General features: G+C 42.7%; 1 protein-coding gene across 2 annotated transcripts in view; it reads left to right on the top strand.

The window, feature by feature from the left end:
- The window catches only part of LOC123482222 (forkhead box protein N3-like), a 126,546-nt gene extending 110,724 nt beyond the window's left edge, over positions 1–15,822 (top strand). For both annotated transcript variants that reach the window (XM_045209088.1, XM_045209087.1), the window contains exons 5-6: positions 6,463–6,571; positions 14,477–15,822. In XM_045209088.1, the coding sequence (XP_045065023.1) occupies positions 6,463–6,571; positions 14,477–15,023 (656 nt within the window). In that variant the 3' untranslated portion in view covers positions 15,024–15,822. The remainder of the gene's footprint in view (positions 1–6,462; positions 6,572–14,476) is intronic.
- Positions 15,823–24,540: the final 8,718 nt, after the last annotated feature.

Raw genomic sequence — 24,540 nt, 5'->3', positions numbered from 1 at the left:
CAGAGGTTTGAAGACCCACAGCCCTCCCCTGTCTGGAGAATAGCACCAGAGGTTTGAAGACCCACAGCTCTCCCATGTCTGGAGAATAGCACCAGAGGTTTGAAGACCCACAGCCCTCCCCTGTCTGGAGAATAGCACCAGAGGTTTGAAGACCCACAGCTCTCCCCTGTCTGGAGAATAGCACCAGAGGTTTGAAGACCCACAGCCCTCCCCTGTCTGGAGAATAGCACCAGAGGTTTGAAGACCCACAGCCCTCCCCTGTCTGGAGAATAGCACCAGAGGTTTGAAGACCTGCATCTTTCCTCTTTTCTCCTTTTCCATGTCCTCTCCTTGTCTCTCTTCTACCAATAGATAAAGAGACATTCTGAAGGAGAGAGACATGGCTTTTCAATACAAGGCCAGTCAGCAGTTTGTTTAAATCACTAGGCTGTGATTTATGGGTATATGGCACTAGGTTAGAGACTTTAGTGACTGTATTGTGTTAGGTACTAGTCTTTGTGCCGGGGATGTGAATGGCATCCCCTACAACTGCTTTACAGGTCCAATAAAGAGTTAGTGATGCTGGCTGACCCTGTTGTTGTACTGCTCATTGTTAATAAAAACAATGGTTTATTGAAGTGAATTAGGCCTAGGTCCTCATGGTGACTGTTTATAGGTCAGTGCATTGACATTACTTTGCACAGAGGTCGTATTTGTGATAAGAAAAACAGTCAAATGTATTGCAACTCTTCCCATTCATTCCCATTCTTTGCTTATAAAGAGAATGTGTTTACACTCAGCCAACTTACTTGTTAAAAATATTAGTACAAAGGTTAGATGAAATAGAGAATACACATAATGCCCTGGTGAATCTCCAGTTTTGTATAGTGGATTAACCTGAACATCCAGAATGCAGATGAAATACGACAAATTACATTGGGGTTTAACGTTTTGACCTTAAAGGAGGAAGAGAAGGTCAATGGATTTGACATGCATCAAAGTCTATGGTGTGAACTGAGGTGTGTTATGTCGTGTGTGTGTGTGTGTGTGTGTGTGTGTGTGTGTGTATGGTCCGTTTAATGATGAGATTAGTGCGTTCATTGGGCATATCAATGTGCTGACTCTCAACCACAGATCTAAGATCAGATTACCCTATAACCAGAACCTGGGGGAGAAGGAAAAAAGCTGATGGAGAGAAGGAGGGAGGGAGAGAGAGAGGGAGGGAGGGAGGGAGGGAGGGAGAGAGAGAGAGAGAGAGAGAGAGAGGTCTGCAAAAACATAATTAACCAAAAAACAGAGCAGACTAGAATACTATTTGGCCCTAAATAGAGAGTACACAGTGGCAGAATACCTGACCACTGTGACTGACCCAAAATTAAGGAAAGCTTTGACTATGTACAGACTCAGTGAGCATAGCCTTGCTATTGAGAAAGGCTGCCGTAAGCAGACCTGGCTCTCAAGAGAAGACAGGCTATGTGCACACTGCCACAAAATGAGGTGGAAACTGAGCTGCACTTCCTAACGTCCTGCCAAATGTATGACCATATTAGAGATACAGATTTCCCTCAGATTACACAGACCCACAAAGAATTTGAAAACAAATCCACATTTGATCACCTCCCATATCTACTGGGTGAAATACCACAGGGTTGAATCACAGCAGCAAGATTTGTGACCTGTTGCCACAAGAAAAGGGCAACCAGTGAAGAACAAACACCATTGTAAACCCATATTTATGTATATTTATTTTACCATTTGTACTTTAACTATTTACACATTGTTACAACACTGTATATAGACATAATATGACATATGAAATGTCTTTATTCTTTTGGAACTTTTGTGAGTGTAATGTTTACTGTTAATATTTATTGTTTATTTCACTTTTGTTTATTATGTATTTCACTTGCTTTGGCAATGTAAACATATGTTTCCCATGCCAATAAAGCCCTTGAAATTGAAATTGAATTGAGTGGGAGAGAGAGATTGTCATTCAGACAGACAGATCAAGAGAGACATAAGCTGTGTTCGAATACCCATACTAACATACTGTATACTACATACTTAATGAGTATATACTACATACTATATACTATTAGTTCATTTTAGTATACTGTAAACTAACGGTATCCTTTCAGTTGAGCGTACTAGCGCTTCGCTTGTCTACCGGAAGTTGATGCTGTTGCTATGCAACCTCTTGTTAGCGTAACAAATTACTAGCTAGACATTTTACGACATCGGGTGTGTTCGTAAATTAAATCTGGAGTGCGCTCTGGGTGTTCGTAAATTCAGAGCGTTGTCAGATTGTCAGTTTGTAAATTCAGAGCGTTTCGCTCTGGGAGCATACACTGGACGCTCTGGCCGAGGAGTAGGGTTGATCCGAGCGTTCTGACCTCACAACGGCATCAAGCACCCAAGCTAGCTACTTCCAGACACCATTTTACTCACCCTAGCAGAGCTGGTTAGGCTGTTTTCATGTTATCCAGAGCGTTGGTGACTGTAACTGTGCTGCTGGCAACAATTGTTTGCCGACGTTTACTGACATCGGCCATATTCAACGGGTGTTGAGCATTCGTAAATTTGTCAGTTATTCTGCGCTCTGGCACACTCAGACTAGAGTGCTCTGAAATCGGAGTAGATAGCCAGAGCGAATTAACAATGACCATTGAGAACGCACGACTATACCACCAAGCTAAAAATGACATTTAGATAATATAATGGCAAGTTCGATGTATTAGTAGCCAACTAACGTTAGGTAGCTAGCTAACATACCAGTACATACTGCTGTAATGATATGCTGCGGTTCGTAAGGATAGCGTAGCTAATAAATTGTCAGCCAACATAACAAGTAACGTAACTTATTTGAAAAGTCATTACTTTATTAAATTGCTCAACATAAGTAGTTAAAGCAATGAAATTGTATCTCGTCGGACTTCGGCTGCATATTTTCTGCCATTTTCTTGAAATCTGAAAACGTTGTGAAGCCACGCCCATTTTCTGAAGAATTGTATTATGGGCCCTATAAGCATGGAAATAGTGTCCCGTGCTTGTATACTTCATATTTTGGCAAATTTAGTACGACATCCGGGAACGATTGGCATACTAACTATATCCATACTATGACCAATAAGCATACTACATACTCAATTTACATCACAAATAGTATGGTTAGTATGAGTATTCGAACACAGCTATAGAGAGACAGTCATGTGAAAGGAGAAAGAGAAATTGAGTGTGAGTGGTTGCCCCTGTCTATCCCCTGCTCTACCTCTGCGTATAGTGTAGAGAGGCTCTCCCCCTAGTGGTAAGACTGTGTAACACATGTGTCAGTCAGTCAGTTGGACCTATCAGGATTGTCCATTCTACCAGCTCTAGTTCTACGCTCCTGTGTCTGTCATGGAGGGGAGGCATCAGGTGCACTACATTGATCGAGAGGTCAAAGTTCACAACTGTATTCCATTCCAGTGAGTGTGTATGTATGGATCTGGTTAGGAGCCAACTGCCAATGTTCCCGGGTCTCAGATTGACCTTTGACATCTGGCCGCTATGAGAGCTTCAGTGTCTACCCGCTTTAAATAAGCACATCAGGAAGTCCCCCATCAGAATTAACGTAGAGAGCAGATTGCAGACATAACACTTTGGTTGTCTCCCAAATGGCACCCTATCCTCTATATAGTATACTACTTTTGACCAGGGGCAATGGAACTCTGGTCAAAAGTAGTGCACTATATAGAGGATAGGGTGCCATTTGGGATGCCACCTTTAGAGTGAGAGAGCGATTAGTAGAGGGAGGTAGAGATTGAGGTGGTTTGAAAGAGAGTGCTGGATATAAGAGAGAAAGAGAAACGGATGGAGATGTTGAGAGGTTAGGTTCTACAAGCCTAGACATTCATCTACCATGGATGCACACAGACAGTCAGTCAGATCCATATCAGAGGTCTGACACTGTTTGAAACTATACGACTTGATACTACTCTCTACCGTTTGATTTGACGCTGCTTTATTTATTACCTTCCTATCCAGTCGTTCCTGTGTCCACTTTTCTCTCTAAAGGCCGTTAGCCCATCCCCTGATGTCCCCCCGTGTATGAATGGACAGCATCGTGGACCTGCTACAATGGAGCTACAAAGGAGGTTCCCACTAGCCTTTCATCCTGCTAGCCCAGGGATGGGCAACTCCAGTCCTAGGGGGGACACACTTTTTCCCCCATCTCTAGCAAACAGCTGATTAAACTAATTGCATTCTAAACTGAAGATCGCGATTAGTTGATTATTGGAGTCAGGTGTGTTAGCTGGAGCTGGGGCAAAAGTGTGACACCAATCAGGCCCCCGAGGACTGGGGTTGCCCATCCCTGTGCTAGTCCAACCACGCTAAAGCCATGCCCTCTCTGCGTCTCTCTGTCACTTCACATCCTATCACACACACAGCCTGACTGCCGGTGTGTGTGTGTTAGTGTGTATGTTAGTGTGTATGTGTTAGTGTGTGTGTGTGTGTTAGTGTGTGTGTGTTAGTGTGTGTGTGTTACTGTGTGTGTGTGTGTTAGTGTGTGTGTGTTAGTGTGTGTGTGTGTTAGTGTGTGTGTTAGTGTGTGTGTTGGGGTGGATGTGTTAGTGTGTGTGTGTTAGTGTGTGTGTGTTAGTGTGTGTGTGTGTGTTACTGTGTGTGTGTGTTAGTGTGTGTGATGGGGTGGATGTGTTAGTGTGTGTGTGTGTGTGTTAGTGTGTGTGTGTTAGTGTGTGTGTGTTAGTGTGTGTGTGTTACTGTGTGTGTGTTAGTGTGTGTGTTGGGGTGGATGTGTTAGTGTGTGTGTGTGTGTGTGTGTGTGTGTGTGTGTAGTGTGTGTGTGTTGTTAGTGTGTGTGTGTTACTGTGTGTGTGTGTGTGTGTGTGTGTAGTGTGTGTGTGTGTGTGTGTATTTTTAGTGTGTGTGTTAGTGTGTGTGTTGGGGTGGATGTGTTAGTGTGTGTGTGTGTGTGTGTGTGTGTGTGTGTGTTGTGTGTGTGTTGGGGTGTGTGTTAGTGTGTGTTAGTGTGTGTGTTGAGGTGGATGTGTTAGTGTGTGTGTGTTAGTGTGTGTGTGTGTTAGTGTGTGTGTTGGGGTGGATGTGTTAGTGTGTGTGTGTGTGTGTGTGTTGAGGTGGATGTGTGTAGTGTGTGTGTGTGTGTGTGTGTGTGTGTGTGTGTGTGTGTGTGTGTGTGTGTGTGTGTGTTTGTATGTGTTGGGGTGTGGCCCCCTCTCTTTTCAGGAGGTGGGAGATAAAGCAAAAAGAGAGCATTTTCATCCCTGCTGTTCCATTTAGCCTTCTTTTGGTTGGTTAGCTAGTTTAGCAACTGTCACTATAGCGGACATAGTTGTACACAGTTGCCATGGCAGTTGGGGGAGAGGGGTTGCCAAGGCAACAATTGTGACTTTCGGCAGTAAAATGAGCATGATTCCAAACGGATAATATTTTTCCCCCTCTCACTCTTTAATTTTCTCTCTCCAAAGACGGCCATCTGCTCTAGATTAGTTCATCCCTGTATCTTTCTCTCTGTTGTGGGGAGGTTGTGTCCCACGTACACCAACATGTGTGTATGTGTGTGTTGAGGAGTATTGACAGGGGTCTAACTCAGGTCTAACCCAACAGTGTGTGTGTGAACGTACTAGCTAGCCACTCTCCCACCATGTTATAAGCTGACCCTCCTACTTACTCTCTCTCAGTCTGTTGTTCAGGCTATCATTCCAATGGGTGGACTCAGTGGTTATTAGAAACAAACACACTGTCCCACATCTTTTCCATAGTCTTTTCTCTGTTAACTCTCTCTCTGTCTCTCCTCTCTCTCTCTCTCTCTCTCTCTCTCTCTCTCTCTCTCTCTCTCTCTCTCTCTCTCTCTCTCTCTCTCTCTCTCTCTCTCTCTCTCTCTCTCTCCATGGTGTTCTGTGTGTTTTCAAGCCCTATCTGTCTCTGATCTAACTTCATAAGCCTTGGTACTGGGCTAAGGAGAATATGTCTTACAGCACGTTGTTCCATGTATGTTTCACTGAACTACAGTACAGGCCATCAGACTGTTAAACAGCCATCAGACTGTTAAATAGCCATCAGACTGTTAAATAGCCATCACTAGCACATTAGAGGCTGCTGTCAGTGGTTGGATTCGATCCCATGTCACTACAATACATGCTTGGTAGACTCCACCACTGCCACTACTCCACCCTGCTGCACAGCCATGGAAGAGTGTTGCCTGGGCCTGTATTGTCTCCATCTCTGAGTTGGTGGCTTTGCAGTGAATCATCCTCCATCCTCCATCTCTTTCTGTCATCATCTCTCTTCCCTCCCATCCTTATCCCTCCTTCCCTATGGCAAATCATGTCAATGTCTTTTCAAGTGTGTGCACTGTATCATATGTGTGTGTTACTGACTCCCTCTCTCTCTCTCTCTCTCTCTCTCTCTCTCTCTCTCTCTCTCTCTCTCTCTCTCTTTCTCTTCACTCTCTACTCTCTACAGTCCCTCAGGGAGTGATCCAGAACGGAGCCAGAATGATGAGTCATGGCCTGTACCCAGGAATACGACCACTACCCATCAATCCCATAGTGAGCAGGACAGCTGCTGTCAGGTTGGTATATCTGCCATAGAGAGAGAGACCCACTGGTCACAGACGTCAATTCAACGTCTATTCCACGTTGGTTAAATATAATTTTGTTGAAATTATGTGGAAACAACATTGATTCAACCATTGTGTGCTCAGTGGGGACACACTATATGCACACACGCAGGTGTGTGCAGGTAAAAGCCTCACATGGAAACACAGTGATCCAGCTGAACTATGTTTAACACAGTGGTCCAGCTGAGCTATGTTTAACACAGTGATCCAGCTGAACTATGTTTAACACAGTGGTCCAGCTGAACTATGTTTAACACAGTGATCCAGCTGAGCTATGTTTAACACAGTGATCCAGCTGAGCTATGTTTAACACAGTGATCCAGCTGAGCTATGTTTAACACAGTGATCCAGCTGAGCTATGTTTAACACAGTGATCCAGCTGAGCTATGTTTAACACAGTGATCCAGCTGAGCTATGTTTAACACAGTGGTCCAGCTGAACTATGTTTAACACAGTGATCCAGCTGAGCTATGTTTAACACAGTGGTCCAGCTGAGCTATGTTTAACACAGTGATCCAGCTGAACTATGTTTAACACAGTGATCCAGCTTTATGTTTCACACAGTGATCCAGCTGAACTATGTTTAACACAGTGATCCAGCTTTATGTTTAACACAGTGATCCAGCTGAACTACGTTTAACACAGTGATCCAGCTTTATGTTTAACACAGTGGTCCTACTGAGCTATGTTTAACACAGTGGTCCAGCTTTATGTTTAACACAGTGATCCAGCTTTATGTTTAACACAGTGGTCCAGCTTTATGTTTAACACAGTGGTCCAGCTTTATGTATAACACAGTGGTCCAGCTGAGCTATGTTTAACACAGTGGTCCAGCTTTATGTTTAACACAGTGGTCCAGCTTTATGTTTAACACAGTGGTCCAGCTGTATGTTTAACACAGTGATCCAGCTGAGCTATGTTTAACACAGTGGTCCAGCTGAGCTATGTTTAACACAGTGGTCCAGCTGAACTATGTTTAACACAGTGGTCCAGCTTTATGTTTAACACAGTGGTCCAGCTGAACTATGTTTAACACAGTGGTCCAGCTTTATGTTTAACACAGTGGTCCAGCTGAACTATGTTTAACACAGTGGTCCAGCTTTATATTTAACACAGTGATCCAGCTGAGCTATGTTTAACACAGTGGTCCAGCTGAGCTCTGTTTAACCGGGTGCTACAGATCAAACTTTACCCCGGGATAAGTGGTGGGTAGGGACACAACTGACAGCTGCACACAAACCATCACAACGCTTCAACATTATAGCTCAGTAAAAACTGTAATACCACAGCAGTGTAGTTTGACAAAGTATAAACACAGAAACAGAATACACACATAAACAGGTACTCTCCCCATCTATTCTTTATATCTTTCACACACACACACACACACACACACACACACACACACACACACACACACACAAACAAATACACACACTCATGGCAGAGAGACTGACTGACTGACAGAGCATTTGGACATGAATAATAGATAAGAGTTGTCTAAGCCTGCTGTGCTCCTCCTATAATTCATGAGGTTTAAATGCACAGAGCAGCCTAGATGGCCAGAGACACTCAGAGCTGGGCTTTTAACAACATTAGTTAGTGGGGAAGCTGCACGACAGACTGGTTGGCCTGTAATTGCCATGGGAGAATGACCGGTAGATCTTCTGTCTTATCTAACTTTGCTGTTGAACAGTGGCGGACCATTCTCCTCAGTGAATGTCATAAAAATCAAAATACTAAAACATTAAAAAAAAGTTACTAAATATATTCACGTCACCAAATAATTGATTGAAAAACACTGCTTTGCAATGAATGTCTACAGTAGCCTCAGCAGCACTCTGTAGGGTAACACCATGGTGTACCTCTGGGTACATTGACTTCAATACAAAACCTAGGAGGCTCATGGTCCTCACCCACTTCCATAGACTTACACAGTAATTATGACAACTTACGGAGGACGTCCTCCAACCTATCAAAACTCTTCAAGCATGAACTGACATGTTGTCCACCCAATCAAAGGATCAGAAAATTAATCTAGTACTGAAAGCATAAGCTACGGCTAGCTAGCACTGCAGTGCATAACATGTGGTGAGTAGTTGACTCAATGAGAGAGAAAGACAATAGTTGTACGGTTTTGAACTAATTTCTTCCAAAATTAAGGGGAAGCAAGAGAGAGAGCGAGCTAGACATATTTCATAGTATATTTCTGTTCACTTTCACTTACTTAGCTAGCATCGAATACAGCTAGCTAGTTTAGCCTACTCAAACACCCAGCTCAAATAGAGAGGGATGCTACGTTAGCTAGCTGGTTATGGCTATCCAACACTGGAACTCTTCCAAGTTAAGGTGAGCTGTTGGTTTTATTAATTTATTCCCACTGGGGCCCGCCTGTGTAACTGCTAAACTGCTTGCTGCTAACTTTACACTGTACTGCATGATTGTAGCGGGCTTACTAACGCATTAGTTATAGTAGCTATGTTGACTATGATGTGACAAGGATGTAGGCTGTGTGCAGTTAGCTTGGATATTTTTTTTCGCCTGGTCACAGACAGCTGATATGTTGTGCACTGAAGTCCACAAGCGAAGGGAAAAGGTGAGAGGAGGAGAGCGCATAGATAGATGCGAGGAGGATTTATATATACAACGAGCTGTTTGTATGTGGCTGCTATGAAAGTGAACTGTGTTTGCTTGTGATCAGGGGTGTATTCATTGCAACGATTCTGTTGAAAAACGTTTCTTAAATGGAAGCAAACGGAATGAAATGGGGATAAACATACCAGAATTTGTCCAATAGAAACTCTCGTTTGCAACTGTTGGACTAATGATTACACTTTAGATCAGCTAGATGCAGGCAAGAGTGTGCAAGGCGGTATTGAATGTGTCTGTCACCTTGATTACTAAAAATTATCTCGACCTGTGCACCTACGTTGTAAACTTTCATTCATAGGCTAGGTTGTAGCAACCTCATGATGGGTACAGGGAAAATTCCCCATTGGAGATGCTTTGCTGCCTCAGGACCTGGACAACTTGCCTTAATAGAAGGAACCATGAATTCTGCTCTGTATCAGAGAATTCTACAGGAGAATGTCAGACCTTCCGTCTGTGAGCTGAAGCTGAAGCGCAGCTGGGTCATGCAGCAAGACAATGATCCAAAACACACAATCAAGTCTACATGAACATTTCTAAAAAGCAACAAATTGGAAGTTTTGGAATGGCCTAGTCAAAGTCCAGACCTAATCCCAATTGAGATGTGGTGGCAGGACATGAAACGAGCAGTTCATGCTTGAAAACCCACACGTCACTGAGTTAAAGCAGTTCTGCATGGAAGAGTGGGCCAAAATTCCTCTACAGAGACGTGAGAGACTGATCAACAACTACAGGAAGCATTTGGTTGGAGTCATTGCAACTAAAGGTGGCACAACCAGTTATTGAGTGTAAGGGGGCAATTACTTTTTCACACAGGGGAATTGGGTGTTGCATAATTTTGTTGATGAAATAAATGAAATAAATGTGTTATTTGTTCACTTATGTTCCCTTTATCTAATATTAGGTTTTGGTTGAAGATCTGATAACATTCAGTATCACAAATATGCAAACGTAGAGAAAATTAGAAAGGGGGCAAATACTTTTTCATATCACTGTATATATATATATATACACACAGTGGGGAAAAAAAGTATTTAGTCAGCCACCAATTGTGCAAGTTCTCCCACTTAAAAAGATGAGAGAGGCCTGTAATTTTCATCATAGGTACACGTCAACTATGACAGACAAAATGAGGGAAAGAAATCCAGAAAATCACATTGTAGGATTTTTTATGAATTTATTTGCAAATTATGGTGGAAAATAAGTATTTGGTCAATAACAAAAGTTTTTCAATACTTTGTTATATACCCTTTGTTGGCAATGACACAGGTCAAACGTTTTCTGTAAGTCTTCACAAGGTTTTCACACACTGTTGCTGGTATTTTGGCCCATTCCTCCATGCAGATCTCCTCTATAGCAGTGATGTTTTGGGGCTGTTGCTGGGCAACACAGACTTTCAACTCCCTCCAAAGATTTTCTATGGGGTTGAGATCTGGAGACTGGCTAGGCCACTCCAGGACCTTGAAATGCTTCTTACCACTCCTTCGTTGCCCGGGCGGTGTGTTTGGGATCATTGTCATGCTGAAAGACCCAGCCACATTTCATCTTCAATGCCCTTGCTGATGGAAGGAGGTTTTCACTCAAAATCTCACGATACATGGCCCCATTCATTCTTTCCTTTACACGGATCAGTCGTCCTGGTCCCTTTGCAGAAAAACAGCCCCAAAGCATAATGTTTCCACCCCCATGCTTCACAGTAGGTATGGTGTTCTTTGGATGCAACTCAGCATTCTTTGTCCTCCAAACACGACGAGTTGAGTTTTTACCAAAAAGTTATATTTTGGTTTCATCTGACCATATGACATTCTCCCAATCCTCTTCTGGATCATCCAAATGCACTCTAGCAAACTTCAGATGGGCCTGGACATGTACTGGCTTAAGCAGGGGGACACGTCTGGCACTGCAGGATTTGAGTCCCTGGCGGCGTAGTGTGTTACTGATGGTAGGCTTTGTTACTTTGGTCCCAGCTCTCTGCAGGTCATTCACTAGGTCCCCCGTGTGGTTCTGGGATTTTGCTCACCGTTCTTGTTATCATATTGACCCCACGGGGTGAGATCTTGCGTGGAGCCCCAGATCGAGGGAGATTATCAATGGTCTTGTATGTTTTCCATTTCCTAATAATTGCTCCCACAGTTGATTTCTTCAAACCAAGCTGCTTACCTATTGCAGATTCAGTCTTCCCAGCCTGGTGCAGGTCTACAATTTTGTTTCTGGTGTCCTTTGACAGCTCTTTGGTCTTGGCCATAGTGGAGTTTGTAGTGTAACTGTTTGAGGTTGTGGACAGGTGTCTTTTATACTGATAACAAGTTCAAACAGGTGCCATTAATACAGGTAACGAGTGGAGGACAGAGGAGCCTCTTAAAGAAGAAGTTACAGGTCTGTGAGAGCCAGAGATCTTGCTTGTTTGTAGGTGACCAAATACTTATTTTCCACCATAATTTGCAAATAAATTCATTAAAAATCCTCAATTTGTCTGTCATAGTTGATGTGTACCTATGATGAAAATTACAGGCCTCTCTCATCTTTTTAAGTGGGAGAACTTGCACAATTGGTGGCTGACTAAATACTTTTTTTCCCCACTGTATATACAGTGAGGGAAAAAAGTATTTGATCCCCTGCTGATTTTGTACGTTTGTTTATAAATTGATTTGCATTTTAATGAGGGAAATAAGTATTTGACCCCCTCTCAATCAGAAAGATTTCTGGCTCCCAGGTGTCTTTTATACAGGTAACGAGCTCCTAATCTCAGCTTGTTACCTGTATAAAAGACACCTGTCCACAGAAGCAATCAATCAATCAGATTCCAAACTCTCCACCATGGCCAAGACCAAAGAGCTCTCCAAGGATGTCAGGGACAAGATTGTAGACCTACACAAGGCTGGAATGGGCTACAAGACCATCGCCAAGCAGCTTGGTGAGAAGGTGACAACAGTTGGTGCGATTATTCGCAAATGGAAGAAACACAACAGAACTGTCAATCTCGATCTCACCTCGTGGAGTTGCAATGATCATGAGAATGGTGAGGAATCAGCCCAGAACTACACGGGAGGATCTTGTCAATGATTTCAAGGCAGCTGGGACCATAGTCACCAAGAAAGCAATTGGTAACACACTACGCTGTGAAGGACTGAAATCCTGCAGCGCCCGCAAGGTCCCCCTGCTCAAGAAAGCACATATACAAGGCCGTCTGAAGGTTGCCAATGAACATCTGAATGATTCAGAGGAGAACTGGGTGAAAGTGTTGTGGTCAGATGAGACCAAAATGGAGCTCTTTGCCATCAACTCAACTCGCTGTGTTTGGAAGAGGAGGAATGTTGCCTATGACCCCAAGAACACCATCCCCACCGTCAAACATGGAGGTGGAAATATTATGCTTTGGGGGTGTTTTTCTGCTAAGGGGACAGGACAACTTCACCGCAGCAAAGGGACGATGGACGGGGCCATGTACTGTCAAATCTTGGGTGAGAACCTCCTTCCCTCAGCCAGGGCATTGAAAATGGGTCGTGGATGGGTATTCCAGCATGACAATGACCCAAAACACACGGCCAAGGCAACAAAGGAGTGGCTCAAGAAGAAGCACATTAAGGTCCTGGAGTGGCCTGCCTAGCCAGTCTCCAGACCTTAATCCCATAGAAAATCTGTGGAGGGAGCTGAAGGTTCGAGTTGCCAAACGTCAGCCTCGAAACCTTAATGACTTGGAGAAGATCTCAAAGAGGAGTGGGACAAAATTCCTCCTGAGATGTGTGCAAACCTGGTGGCCAATTACAAGAAACGTCTGACCTCTGTGATTGCCATCAAGGGTTTTGTCACCAAGTACTAAGTCATGTTTTGCAGAGGGGTCAAATACTTATTTCCCTCATTAAAATGCAAATCAATTTATAACATTTTTGACATGCATTTGTCTGGATTTTTGTTTTGTTATTCTGTCTCTCACTGTTCAAATAAACCTACCATTAAAATTATAGACTGCTCATGTCTTTGTCAGTGGGCAAATGTACAAAATCAGCAAGGGATCAAATACTTTTTTCCCCTCACTGTATATATATATATATATATATATATATATATATATATAAGTTTGGGTATAATGTGTATATTTATGTTGTATATACAGGGCGCATTTGTAAAAGAGAACTTGGTCTCAATATGTCTTCCCTGTTCAAATAAAGACAAAAAAAAAAAAAATGACAAAATGACATCAATAAGGTGACATGACATTACGATAATCACCAATGTAGGATCTGTAGTGCTGTCAGCCTGTCACACAAAGTGAATCGACTCGAATGGTACTTCCTTGATCCCCAGGGGGGATTGAATTGTCACAGGTTTTATATTGAAATCCCAGCCGTTGCAAACATGCGGCGCATAGTGCTACTTTGCTTGACAGATTCTCTACCTGATGGCAGGGTGTAGGGCTAAATCCATTAGAATCATCAGCCTTGTAGCCTTAGCTCTTTAGCTCCGTACTCCAGTCTCTGATGGGACCACTCAGAAATGAGACCGGTCTAAATTACATTTTAGTCATTTAGCAGACGCTCTTATCCAGAGCGACTTACAGTTAGTGAGTGCATACATTATTTTATTTTTTCATACTGGCCCCCCGTGGGAATTGAACCCACAACCCTGGCGTTGCAAACGCCATGCTCTACCAACTGAGCTACATCCCTGCCGGCCATTCTCTACCCTGGACGACGTAGGGCCAATTATGCGCCGCCCCATGGGTCTCCCGGTCGCGGCCGGCTACGACAGAGCCTGGATTCGAACCAGGATCTCTAGTGGCTCAGTCTTAGACCACTGCGCCACTCGGGAGGCCTAAATGTAATTAGCTGATGACTCACTGATTAGCGGTAGCAGTCACAGCTAGCACTGTTCTGTGCTTCTGATGTAGCCTCTTCACTGAAGATCCTGTGTGTGTGTGTGTGTGTGTGTGTGTGTGTGTGTGTGTGTGTGTGTGTGTGTGTGTGTGTGTGTGTGTGTGTGTGTGTGTGTGTGTGTGTGTGTGTGTGTGTATGTGTATGTGTGTGTGTGTGTGTGTGTGTGTGTGTGTGAGAGTCTGCAGACATGGCCAGTGTAAACATGCTAACGACATGAGTCAAACGCAGGAAGCTGTGAAGTGTGTAATGTTGGCATCAGTTAGTGTATCTGTCGTGTCCGCTGTCGGTTTCAGTGTGTGTGTTTTTATGTACCTGTGTCTCTGTGTCTCTCCAGGTCTGTGCTGTCTGGAGGCTGTCGGAAGCGTAGCGACAGCAATCCCCCCTGTGACTCCCCATTGGTCAGCAGCGACCCCAAGGTGGACCACACCTACAGCACCAACCAATCGGATGACGGCAGCGATTACACCAGCGACTCCAGTCTCCGCAGCAATGGCAACGGCCCCGTTTCCCGGGACGTCGCCAACGATTCGGACTTTGACTACGAGGACGACGAAGACGACAAGAGCAAGATCCAGCTGGAGATCAAGAAGGAGGAGCCGCGCGATTGGCCTATAGACACGATAGACTCCACGCCTTCCAGCAAGCAGCACAACAAGAAGCGGCATCACTTCCTGAAAGCCAAGCAGCGGATGGACGTGGCTAGCGACACCCTCCCGCTAAAAAAGCGGCGCACAGAAAAGCCGCCAGAGAGTGATGACGAGGAGATGAAGGAGGCGGCGGGTTCGCTGCTCCACCTGGCGGGCGTCCGCGCCTGCTTGAACAATATCACCAACAGAACCGCCAAGGGCCAGAAAGAGCAGAAAGAACCCACAAAAAACTGACCACAGAAAGACTGAGCGAGCGAGAGAGAGAGAGAGAGAGAGAGAGAGAGAGAGAGACTAAGCTGAGAGAGAAGATTTTAAAAGAACAAAAAGAAGAGAGAGAACGGAAATGCAAAACATCACTTTTAATATAGCAACGGAAGCTTTTTTTTCAGGACATCAGGTGAATTCTGAATGATTTGTGGCAATATCAAAAGCAATCACTTTGTTTTCATGTCTTTAAATTGAATGTTTTTGAAGGTTGATATATATACTTTTTTTCCCGTCTTTTTTGTTTTGTTTTGATTTGTTTAAAGGATATTAAAGCCATAGACAAACCTTTTTCTGATATTCAGCTAAATTAGCAGGTTTCTGTTGGCTGAAAGTAATGCGATTGAGAAACAAAAATACCTTTTTGGAAAACTGCCCCATCATGGATTGGCTTGGTTGTATGAATAGATTAGGGGATCACATTGTTATTAATTTCAAAATGTACCCAATCTGAAGCTATTGCCCTTTACAGTTTCATCAGACGCAGCTAACACTATATAATATATTTCAGCAAGCTCATACACTTGTTATTTCTGTGGAATTTACAGGTAGAAAGTTCTTATGAGGTGCTTATCACTGACTGTTTTGTTTTTACAGGGATATAGATAATTCAAATGTAATAAAGTTAGTATTCAGGGTCAGATCTTAACGTAAGATAAATGGATGTCTATGGCCTGCATATTCCGGGTAGGATGCGACATTATACACTACGGGTCAAACGTTTTAGAACACCTACTCATTCAAGGGTTTTTCTTTATTTTTACTATTTTCTACATCGTAGAATAATAGTGAAGACATCAAAACTATGAAATAACAAATATGGAATCATGTAGTAACCCAAAAAGTGTTAAACAAATCAAAATATATTTTATAGTTGAGATTCTTTAAATAGCCACCCTTTGCCTTGATGACAGCTTTGCACACTCTTGGCATTCTCTCAACCAGCTTCACCTGGAATGCTTTTCCAACAGTCTTGAAGGAGTTCCTACATATGCTGAGCACTTGTTGGCTGCTTTTCCTTCACTCTGCCGCCCGACTCATCCCAAACCATCTCAATTTGGTTGAGGTCAGGGGATTGTGGAGGCCAGGTCATCTGATGCAGCACTCCATCACTCTCCTTCTTGGTAAAATAGCCCTTACACAGCCTGGAGGTGTGTTGGGTCATTGTCCTTTTGAAAAACAAATGATAGTCCCACTAAGCCCAAACCAGATGGGATGGTGTATTGCTGCAGAATGCTGTGGTAGCCATGCTGATTAAGTGTGCCTTGAATTCTAAATAAATCACAGACAGTGTCACCAGCAAAGCACCCCCACCCCATCACACCTCCTCCTCCATGCTTTACGGTGGGAAATACACATGCAGAGATCATCCGTTCACCCACACCGCGTCTCACAAGCAAGTCTCTTCTTCTAATTGATGTCCTTTAGGAGTGGTTTCTTTGCAGCAATTCGACCATGAAGGGCTGATTCACGCAGTCTCCTCTGAACAGTTGATGTTGAGATGTGTCTGTTACTTGAACTCTGTAAAGCATTTATTTGGGCTGCAATTTCTGAGGCTGGTAACTCTAATGAACTTATCCTCTGCAGCAGAGGTAACTCTGGGTCTTCCATTCCTGTGGCGGTCCTCATGAGAGCCAGTTTCATCATAGCTCTTGATGGTTTTTGCGACTGCACTTGAAGAAACTTTCAAAGTTCTTGAAATGTTCCGGATTGACTGACCTTCATGTCTTAAAGTAATGATAGACTGTTGTTTCTCTTTGCTTATTTGAGCTGTTCTTGCCATAATATGGACTTGGTCTTTTACCAAATAGGGCTTCTTCTGTATACCCCCCCCTACCTTGTCACAACACAACTGATTGGCTCAAACTCATTAAGAAGGAAATAAATTCCACAAATTAAGTTTTAAGAAGGCACACCTGTTAATTGAAATGCATTCCAGGTGACTATCTCATGAAGCTGGTTGAGAGAATGCCAAGAGTGTGCAAAGCTGTCATCAAGTCAAAGGGTGGCTATTTGAAGAATCTCAAATATAAAATATATTTGGATTTGTTTAACACTTTTTGGGCTACTACATGATTCCATATGTGTTAATTCATAGTTTTATGTCTTCACTATTATTCTACAATGTAGAAAATAGTAAAAATAAAGAAAAACCCTTGAATAAGTAGGCGTGTCCAATCTTTTGACCGGTAGTATACATCTATATGTCACAATAAACAAGCACAAATACAAATGCTATACTGGCTAAAGCAATGTTATATTAGTCAATTTTTCCACTGAAATAACACAGGTATATGCTGAAGTAACACAGGTATATCCCATTTGTTCGGCATCAAACTTTTGAAAACAATGGTGCTAATATGGCGGCTATTTAAAAAAAAAAGATATCTAAAACCTAGTTTGCCAAACTCTGACTTGTCTTTGTGCTAAGAAGCTTCCGCAGAAAGAAATGTGACATTACATTCTGTGATGCTGTTAGCTTAGTGACCATTAGCCTAGCCAAGCCCATAGAACAGACAGTCGGTAGCCAGTTTCTGTATGTCCTTCCTTAGCGTGTCCGTGTTGGGACAGTGCCAAATAGGAATTCTTGGTCAGCCCACTGATGATGGTAGCACTTCCTTAGCTAACTGTCTTTCTGACTGCTAATCACATTTAGCCCCCGGCGCTAGCTAGCATGCCAAGGCGGAGGGGACAGTGATGTTTTCCCCTTAAAGGTTGACTGTAGGACTGTAGTGGGGTAAAGGTCGCTGGTACAAGTGAGATGAAGGAAAGGCTTGTTTTTTCTGACGTGGTCTTCTCTAAATGTAAGCTAATTGAGTTTGGTAAAAGCCATAAGCTAATAGTCTAGCTAGCGCTTATCAGAGAGGAAAATAACTGAAAACATGTTGAGATAACCTCAAAACTGCCTGTGTCCTTTTATGAAAGCAATCAACGTGAATAACTGAGTTATACTCCAGTGATACGATATAGTGATATTCTCCCCATGGCACAAACACCTGAACATCTTGATGGGTTGGAAAGGAAATGATGCTACGAAACCTGCCAATTTTATTTTATGTGAGAACAATAATGATATGACTGTGGAGTTGTTTATTTTTGTGTTTGTTTGTGTTTACTAACCTACCCTCATGACGTAATAAAGCAATTACATCCAGTCAGGATAACACTGTATAAAAAGTTAAACTAGAGTTTTTTGTAGCCAGCATGATTTTCCAAATCGTGTTGTATGGGTTCTGTAAAGAAAAATACAAAAAATGTTTTCTATTCAGACAAAGATCATGTTAGGTAAATAATGTATTTAGCATGAAGCATGAATTATTTTCATATAAGTATCCTAGCGAACAAAAAGGTTGTGCTGAACAGAACTGAGGAAGTTCTGCTCCAGGTGTGGAATCCTTCTCTGTTGATTCGTTTCTTGTTGTCCTGACTCATCCTTGTTTTAATTTGGGCTTTGAAAAGATACAGTAAAACAACCTTATTCAGGGATAAAAAGCTGGTCTGTTGGGCAAATCTCTGTCTGCAATATGACAATAACTCTCTCTCCTCCCATGGGTAGATGGCAACCCTTCATCCACAGTGGATAAACCTACAATGTCCCAATGTCACTAGATGGCCATGCTAGAAAGGACACACAACTGACAACATTTTGGCATGCAGATGAGTTATTTCTGGATTGAAAGCAGCAAACTTCCTCTGTCTTCTCCAGCATGGCCTTATAGTGACCCCTGTGCCAGATGGGTTGTCCCTGACAGGTGAATGTTGGAGCCCATGTGATAAAGGAGAGGTTAGGTAGTGCGTGTCAGCCTGCTGTTCCCCTCACCCCTCCTTCTCTGGGCCTGTTCTTCCATCACTTTCTTTCTTTTCTAAGCTTTTAGACGTCTGATATTTCAGGGTCTACCATTTTTTTAAATGAAACACGAGTTTACCAGAGTAAGCGTTTTTATGTCGTTATTATATGTCTCTCGCTGTGTGTTTTCCCTTTCTACTCTAGCAACTCTTCAGGTCTTGTTGTCAGTATTAAGCAGGCTACTATAGACGTGTTGCACATGAGAATAACACAAAAGTAATCTACAAAGTAAGATGGCTGGATAAATACAAACTATAGAGTGCATATCTTTACATTATCTCGCCAGATTGCACTAAGGTATTAAATTAAAGATTAATTTCAGTGCCAAACCCTGTAATAATTCATTATCTACCTGAAATAGATTACAAACATAGGTCAACACATTAAACATTGCCAGTGAGCTGTAGTATTTCTGTCAGATACCCGTTGGACCGTCCTAACCATTGTTCTCGGAACCTACCACACTACTCGCTGTACATTGCTCCTTGGGATGATTTTAAATTTGAGAACATTTTTGTGGCCTTTTTAGTTGAATATAACACCCGGTATCCCATAGTGCACTCCTTTTGACCAGAGCTAACTAACCCAATGTGGTTCTGGTCAAAACTAGTGCACTATATGGGCAATAGGATATCATTTGAGACATCCCTTATTTTCCCTTCATTAAGTTGAAGTGATGTGTAAATGTGTCTTCCACTGATAAATCTGTTATATATTTACCATTGTTTGTTACGTTATCCTTTGAGGGAGACTGCCTTTCTGAGATGATAACACTCACTAGATAACTCTTCCTCCAGTCACAATCCTTCAGGTGCCACAACAGATGAAGTGTTCTCGAAAAACATTTAATATGAATTATTATCAATGAACTGTCAATACTAGCCAGGCAAATAATGATGTATCTATTGATGAGTCAAAAAAAAAGTGTTTATTTGTTTCATCGTGTTTTTTGTTTGTTGTATATCTAGTCAACTTCCATTTTTCTGTTTATTGTTTGGAGGGGTTTTATGAGGAGAAGAAAGCACAATGGATCACCAGGTATTTATTTATAGTACACTATTCACCTGGTCGTCATGGAAACGGCATGGTACTTTATCTCACTTATATCAATAAATTCCGATAGAATCAGCAGCTACTGGGTTTTAAAAGATCCTTATTGGTGCTTCGTTTTCAACTAATCACTTAGACAACAGTGAGCAATTTGTGGTTACAAATATTGAGTAACTTGTTACTACCACTGTTATTGTTAACAAAGAAACAAAACACTAAAAAGTCCCCATGTAGTTTCTATGTAAGTAAGAGGCAGGTAGTGTTCTGTAAAAACATTCTACCGATCATTTCTGTGTCCTGTTTTTTGAACCATGTAGTCTTGATGGCTGATCTGGTAATATGGAGTCCTCCGTAGGTGCTTTCTGTGTTTCGTTGACGTGTATTCATATTGCCAAAGACAAACTACTTCATCAATTCATGTAAATATCACTGTGTCCGTTCCTATGACGAAAGTATGTTTGTTTTTATTTTTGTGTTTAGTTTTTCAGAGAAAACAAAAACGTACCATAAAGTTTATGTGCTGTATTGTCTTCCATTTGCAATAAAAAAGTGACTCCTGTGGTCAGGTTTCTTCAATAAGCCTTTATGTTTTTAACTTTTAAACCCACACGAGTGGCTGGACTTTTTATTCCACTTAGCAGCACCTATTTGTGTTTATAATGTATATTTTTGCTTTTCAATCCCCTCCAAGATGGAATACCTGGTACTTATTTTCATCAAGCCTTTATGTGTTTTCTACTCCTCATTTCTACATTTTAGTGCCGGTTTCCGGACTTTGGAAAGAAAAGATGGAAAGAAGAGTGAGGACAGGAAGAAGAGAGGAGAACAGGAAGAGGAAAGAAGAGTGAGGACAGGAAGAAGAGAGGAGAACAGGAAGAGGAAAGAAGAGTGAGGACAGGAAGAAGAGAGGAGAACAGGAAGAGGAAAGAAGAGTGAGGACAGGAAGAAGAGAGGAGAACAGGAAGAGGAAAGAAGGGTGAGGACAGGAAGAAGAGAGGAGAACAGGAAGAGGAAAAAAGAGTGAGGACAGGAAGAAGAGAAGAGAACAGGAAGAGGAAAGAAGAGTGAAGACCGGAAGAAGAGAGGAGAACAGGAAGAGGAAAGAAGAGTGAAGACCGGAAGAAGAGAGGAGAACAGGAAGAGGAAAGGGAGAGAGAACAGAAGAGGGTAGTTGTACTGTATGTACTCATTGTCTGATACACTGGGTATCACACAGAGGCCTATGGACCTGTACAGGAGGACTGGGTATCACACAGAGGGCTATGGACCTGTAGAGGAGGACTGGGTATCACACAGAGGGCTATGGACCTGTAGAGGAGGACTGGGTATCACACAGAGGGCTATGGACCTGTAGAGGAGGACTGGGTGTCACACAGAGCACTATTGACCTGTAGAGGAGGACTGGGTATCACACAGAGGGCTATGGACCTGTAGAGGAGGACTGGGTATCACACAGAGGGCTATGGACCTGTAGAGGAGGACTGGGTATCACACAGAGGGCTATGGACCTGTAGAGGAGGACTGGGTATCACACAGAGGGCTATGGACCTGTACAGGAGGACTGGGTATCACACAGAGGGCTATGGACCTGTACAGGAGGACTGGGTATCACACAGAGGGCTATGGACCTGTACAGGAGGACTGGGTGTCACACAGAGCACTATTGACCTGTAGAGGAGGACTGGGTATCACACAGAGCACTATTGACCTGTAGAGGAGGACTGGGTATCACACAGAGGGCTATGGACCTGTAGAGGAGGACTGGGTGTCACACAGAGCACTATTGACCTGTAGACGAGGACTGGGTATCACACAGAGCACTATTGACCTGTAGAGGAGGACTGGGTGTCACACAGAGCACTATTGACCTGTAGAGGAGGACTGGGTGTCACACAGAGCACTATTGACCTGTAGACGAGGAAAGGAGAGAAGAGGAGGAGAGGAGAGAGGGACAGGACCGCTAGAGGAGAGAATAGGAGAAAGAGAGTGTGTTTCTGTCTGTGGATACATGTTCTGGGACACAGTGGGTGTCTCTCACTGTGTGACATGTTTTCTGCAGCCTGTTTGTGTTCCAGTGCACATTTTGGACACACTACTCATTACAGACCCACAGACCTAATCATAGACCACCATCAATCTCTCTCTCTTTCTCTCTCTCCTCTCTCTCTCCCTCTCTCTCTCTCTCTCACGCTCTCTCTCACGCTCTCTCACGCTCTCTCTCTCGCTCTCTCTCTCTCTCTCTCTCTCTCTCTGCCACTATTGCTTTCCCTCTTTCTCTATCTCTCTCTCTCTCTCTTTTACACATGCGCCATACCCTCTGCCAACTCAGTTGCTATGCAACAGCTGCAATAAAGAAAGGGAAGAAAGTGTGCATTAAACCCCATCACTGTTCCACCTCTCTCTCTCTCACAGGCTGTAGCTTCATCTATCTGACCCCACCCTCACATCAAGTCAACGATGCATGGATCTTCACTATGGGGAGGCTGACCTATCACCCAGCCTGAGGGTTATACTACAAAGCAAGTTCAATTACTTAGCAGGCTAACCTGCCTTAATATTCTTTTTTTATTTTTTTTGAAAGATAACCTTTAAATTGGCATTGTCTAACTGATTCAACAACCAAAATCAGTAGTGGAAAAAGTACCCAAATGTCCTACTTGAGTAAAAGCAAAGATACCTTAATAGAAAATGACTCAAGTAAAAGTGAAAGTCACCTAGTAAAATACTACTTGAGTAAAAGTCTAAAAGTATTTGGTTTGAAATATACTTAAGTATCAAAAGAAAAAGTAAAAGTATAAATCATTTCAAATTACTTATATTAAGCAAAACAGATGGCACAATTCTTGTTTTTTAAATTTACGGATAGCCAGGGGTACACTCCAACACTCAGACATCATTTACAAACTAAGCATGTCTTTAGTGAGTCTGCCAGATGAGATGCAGTAGGGATAAGCATTCAAAATGTAACCAGTACTTTTGAGTGTCAGGGAAAATGTATGCAGTAAAAAGTACATTATTTTCTTTTAAAATGTAGTGAAGTAAAAGTAAAAGTAGTGAAAATTATAAATAGTAAAGTAAAGTACAGATACCCCAGAAAACGACTTAAGTAGTACTTTAAAGTATTTTTATTGAAGTATTTTACACCACTGCAAAAAATAGATATCTAAGTTAAGCTTTCTTAATGAACAATAGTCAGTAGTTATTTCTGGTTGTTTATGTCACGATCGTCGAACACAGTGGACCAATGCGCAGCGTGATGAGTGAACATACTAATTTTATTCCACACGAAACAAAACGATAACGTGAAGTCCTTGGTTACAATACAAAACCAACACGGAACAAGATCCCACAAAACACTGTGGAAAACCGGCTGCCTAAGTATGGTTCCCAATCAGAGACAACAAGCAACAGCTGATACTCGTTGCCTCTGATTGAGAACCACCCCGGCCAACACAGAAACACATGAGCTAGATAATCAGCCTAGAACACAAAACACATAGAAACAACACACCCTGGCTCAACATAACAGAGTCCCAGAGCCAGGGCGTGACAGTTTATCAAAGTCAGCCGGCTAACTCATTGATTCTGCTCGGCAATATACCCCTCTGGTTGTTGACTGTGTTTGTTGTGTCTGTTCTGTTAGTTGTTGTTCTTTTTGTGTCGTGTGTGTGAAAAATCTATTTAAAAAAAATGTAATGTTAAACAAGTAAAAGACAAGTAAACTAGAAATGTAATTTATTCAACCTTTATGTAGCCAGGTGAGACATTGAGAATGAATGATATTTTACAGTAGCAACATAGCAACACAATACGGCTGAGAACAAAACACATCTTATTATCCACTCATGTATTTCTGACAGCCAACCATCTGTGTCAGAAATCGCATCCTATTCCCTATGTAGTGCACTACTTTTAACCAGGCTCTTGTCAAACCTAGAGCACTATACAGGGAGTAGGGTGTGATTTCAGTATTCCAGACGAGCCGCGGACTGGTGTCTTACTTCCTGGATGGTGATATCATCCCATGGGCCCTGTCCTTCCGAGACGCTTGATTGGTTACAGGTCACCACCAGCGACATGCTCCCTGACAACACCAGTCCTATCACTAAGCACGTGTTGCTAGCCTTTGTTGCCAGGGAAACAAACAAGAGGTGAGCTTCTGTCTTACTTGTTTTCCTAGATCTGATAAGAAGAAAGAGAACGTCTATCTTTTTTTCTTTTGTTTATCCTGGTGCTCGCTAGGCCTGGCTCGGCTCGGTCGCCATGGAGATGAAACACTTGTTTTCGGAGAAGGGCGGGGAAAGGTGGTAACTGGTGAACATTATTACTCAAACCCACATCTAACACTCAGCTAACTCCCACCTGAAGTGCCATGTTGACATTATAGGGTTATGTTATGGTTTGAGTGAGTGATCATCTCAGTTGACATCTAAGTTATCTGTCATCTTTACTGTTCCTCCCTACAGAGCTGAGGCTTTTAGACGAATATGTGCATGTGTGTGTGTGTGTGTGTGTGTGTGTGTGTGTGTGTGTGTGTGCTGTCTGTGCCCTGTCTGTGCCCTCATGCCTGTCTGGCTGGAGTGCCAGATG

Source organism: Coregonus clupeaformis, chromosome 29 (genome assembly GCF_020615455.1).
Source record: "Coregonus clupeaformis isolate EN_2021a chromosome 29, ASM2061545v1, whole genome shotgun sequence".
Taxonomy (NCBI): Eukaryota; Metazoa; Chordata; class Actinopteri; order Salmoniformes; family Salmonidae; genus Coregonus; species Coregonus clupeaformis.
Note: the sequence above shows the minus strand (reverse complement) of the source record. Positions and strands in the feature narration are given on the sequence as shown.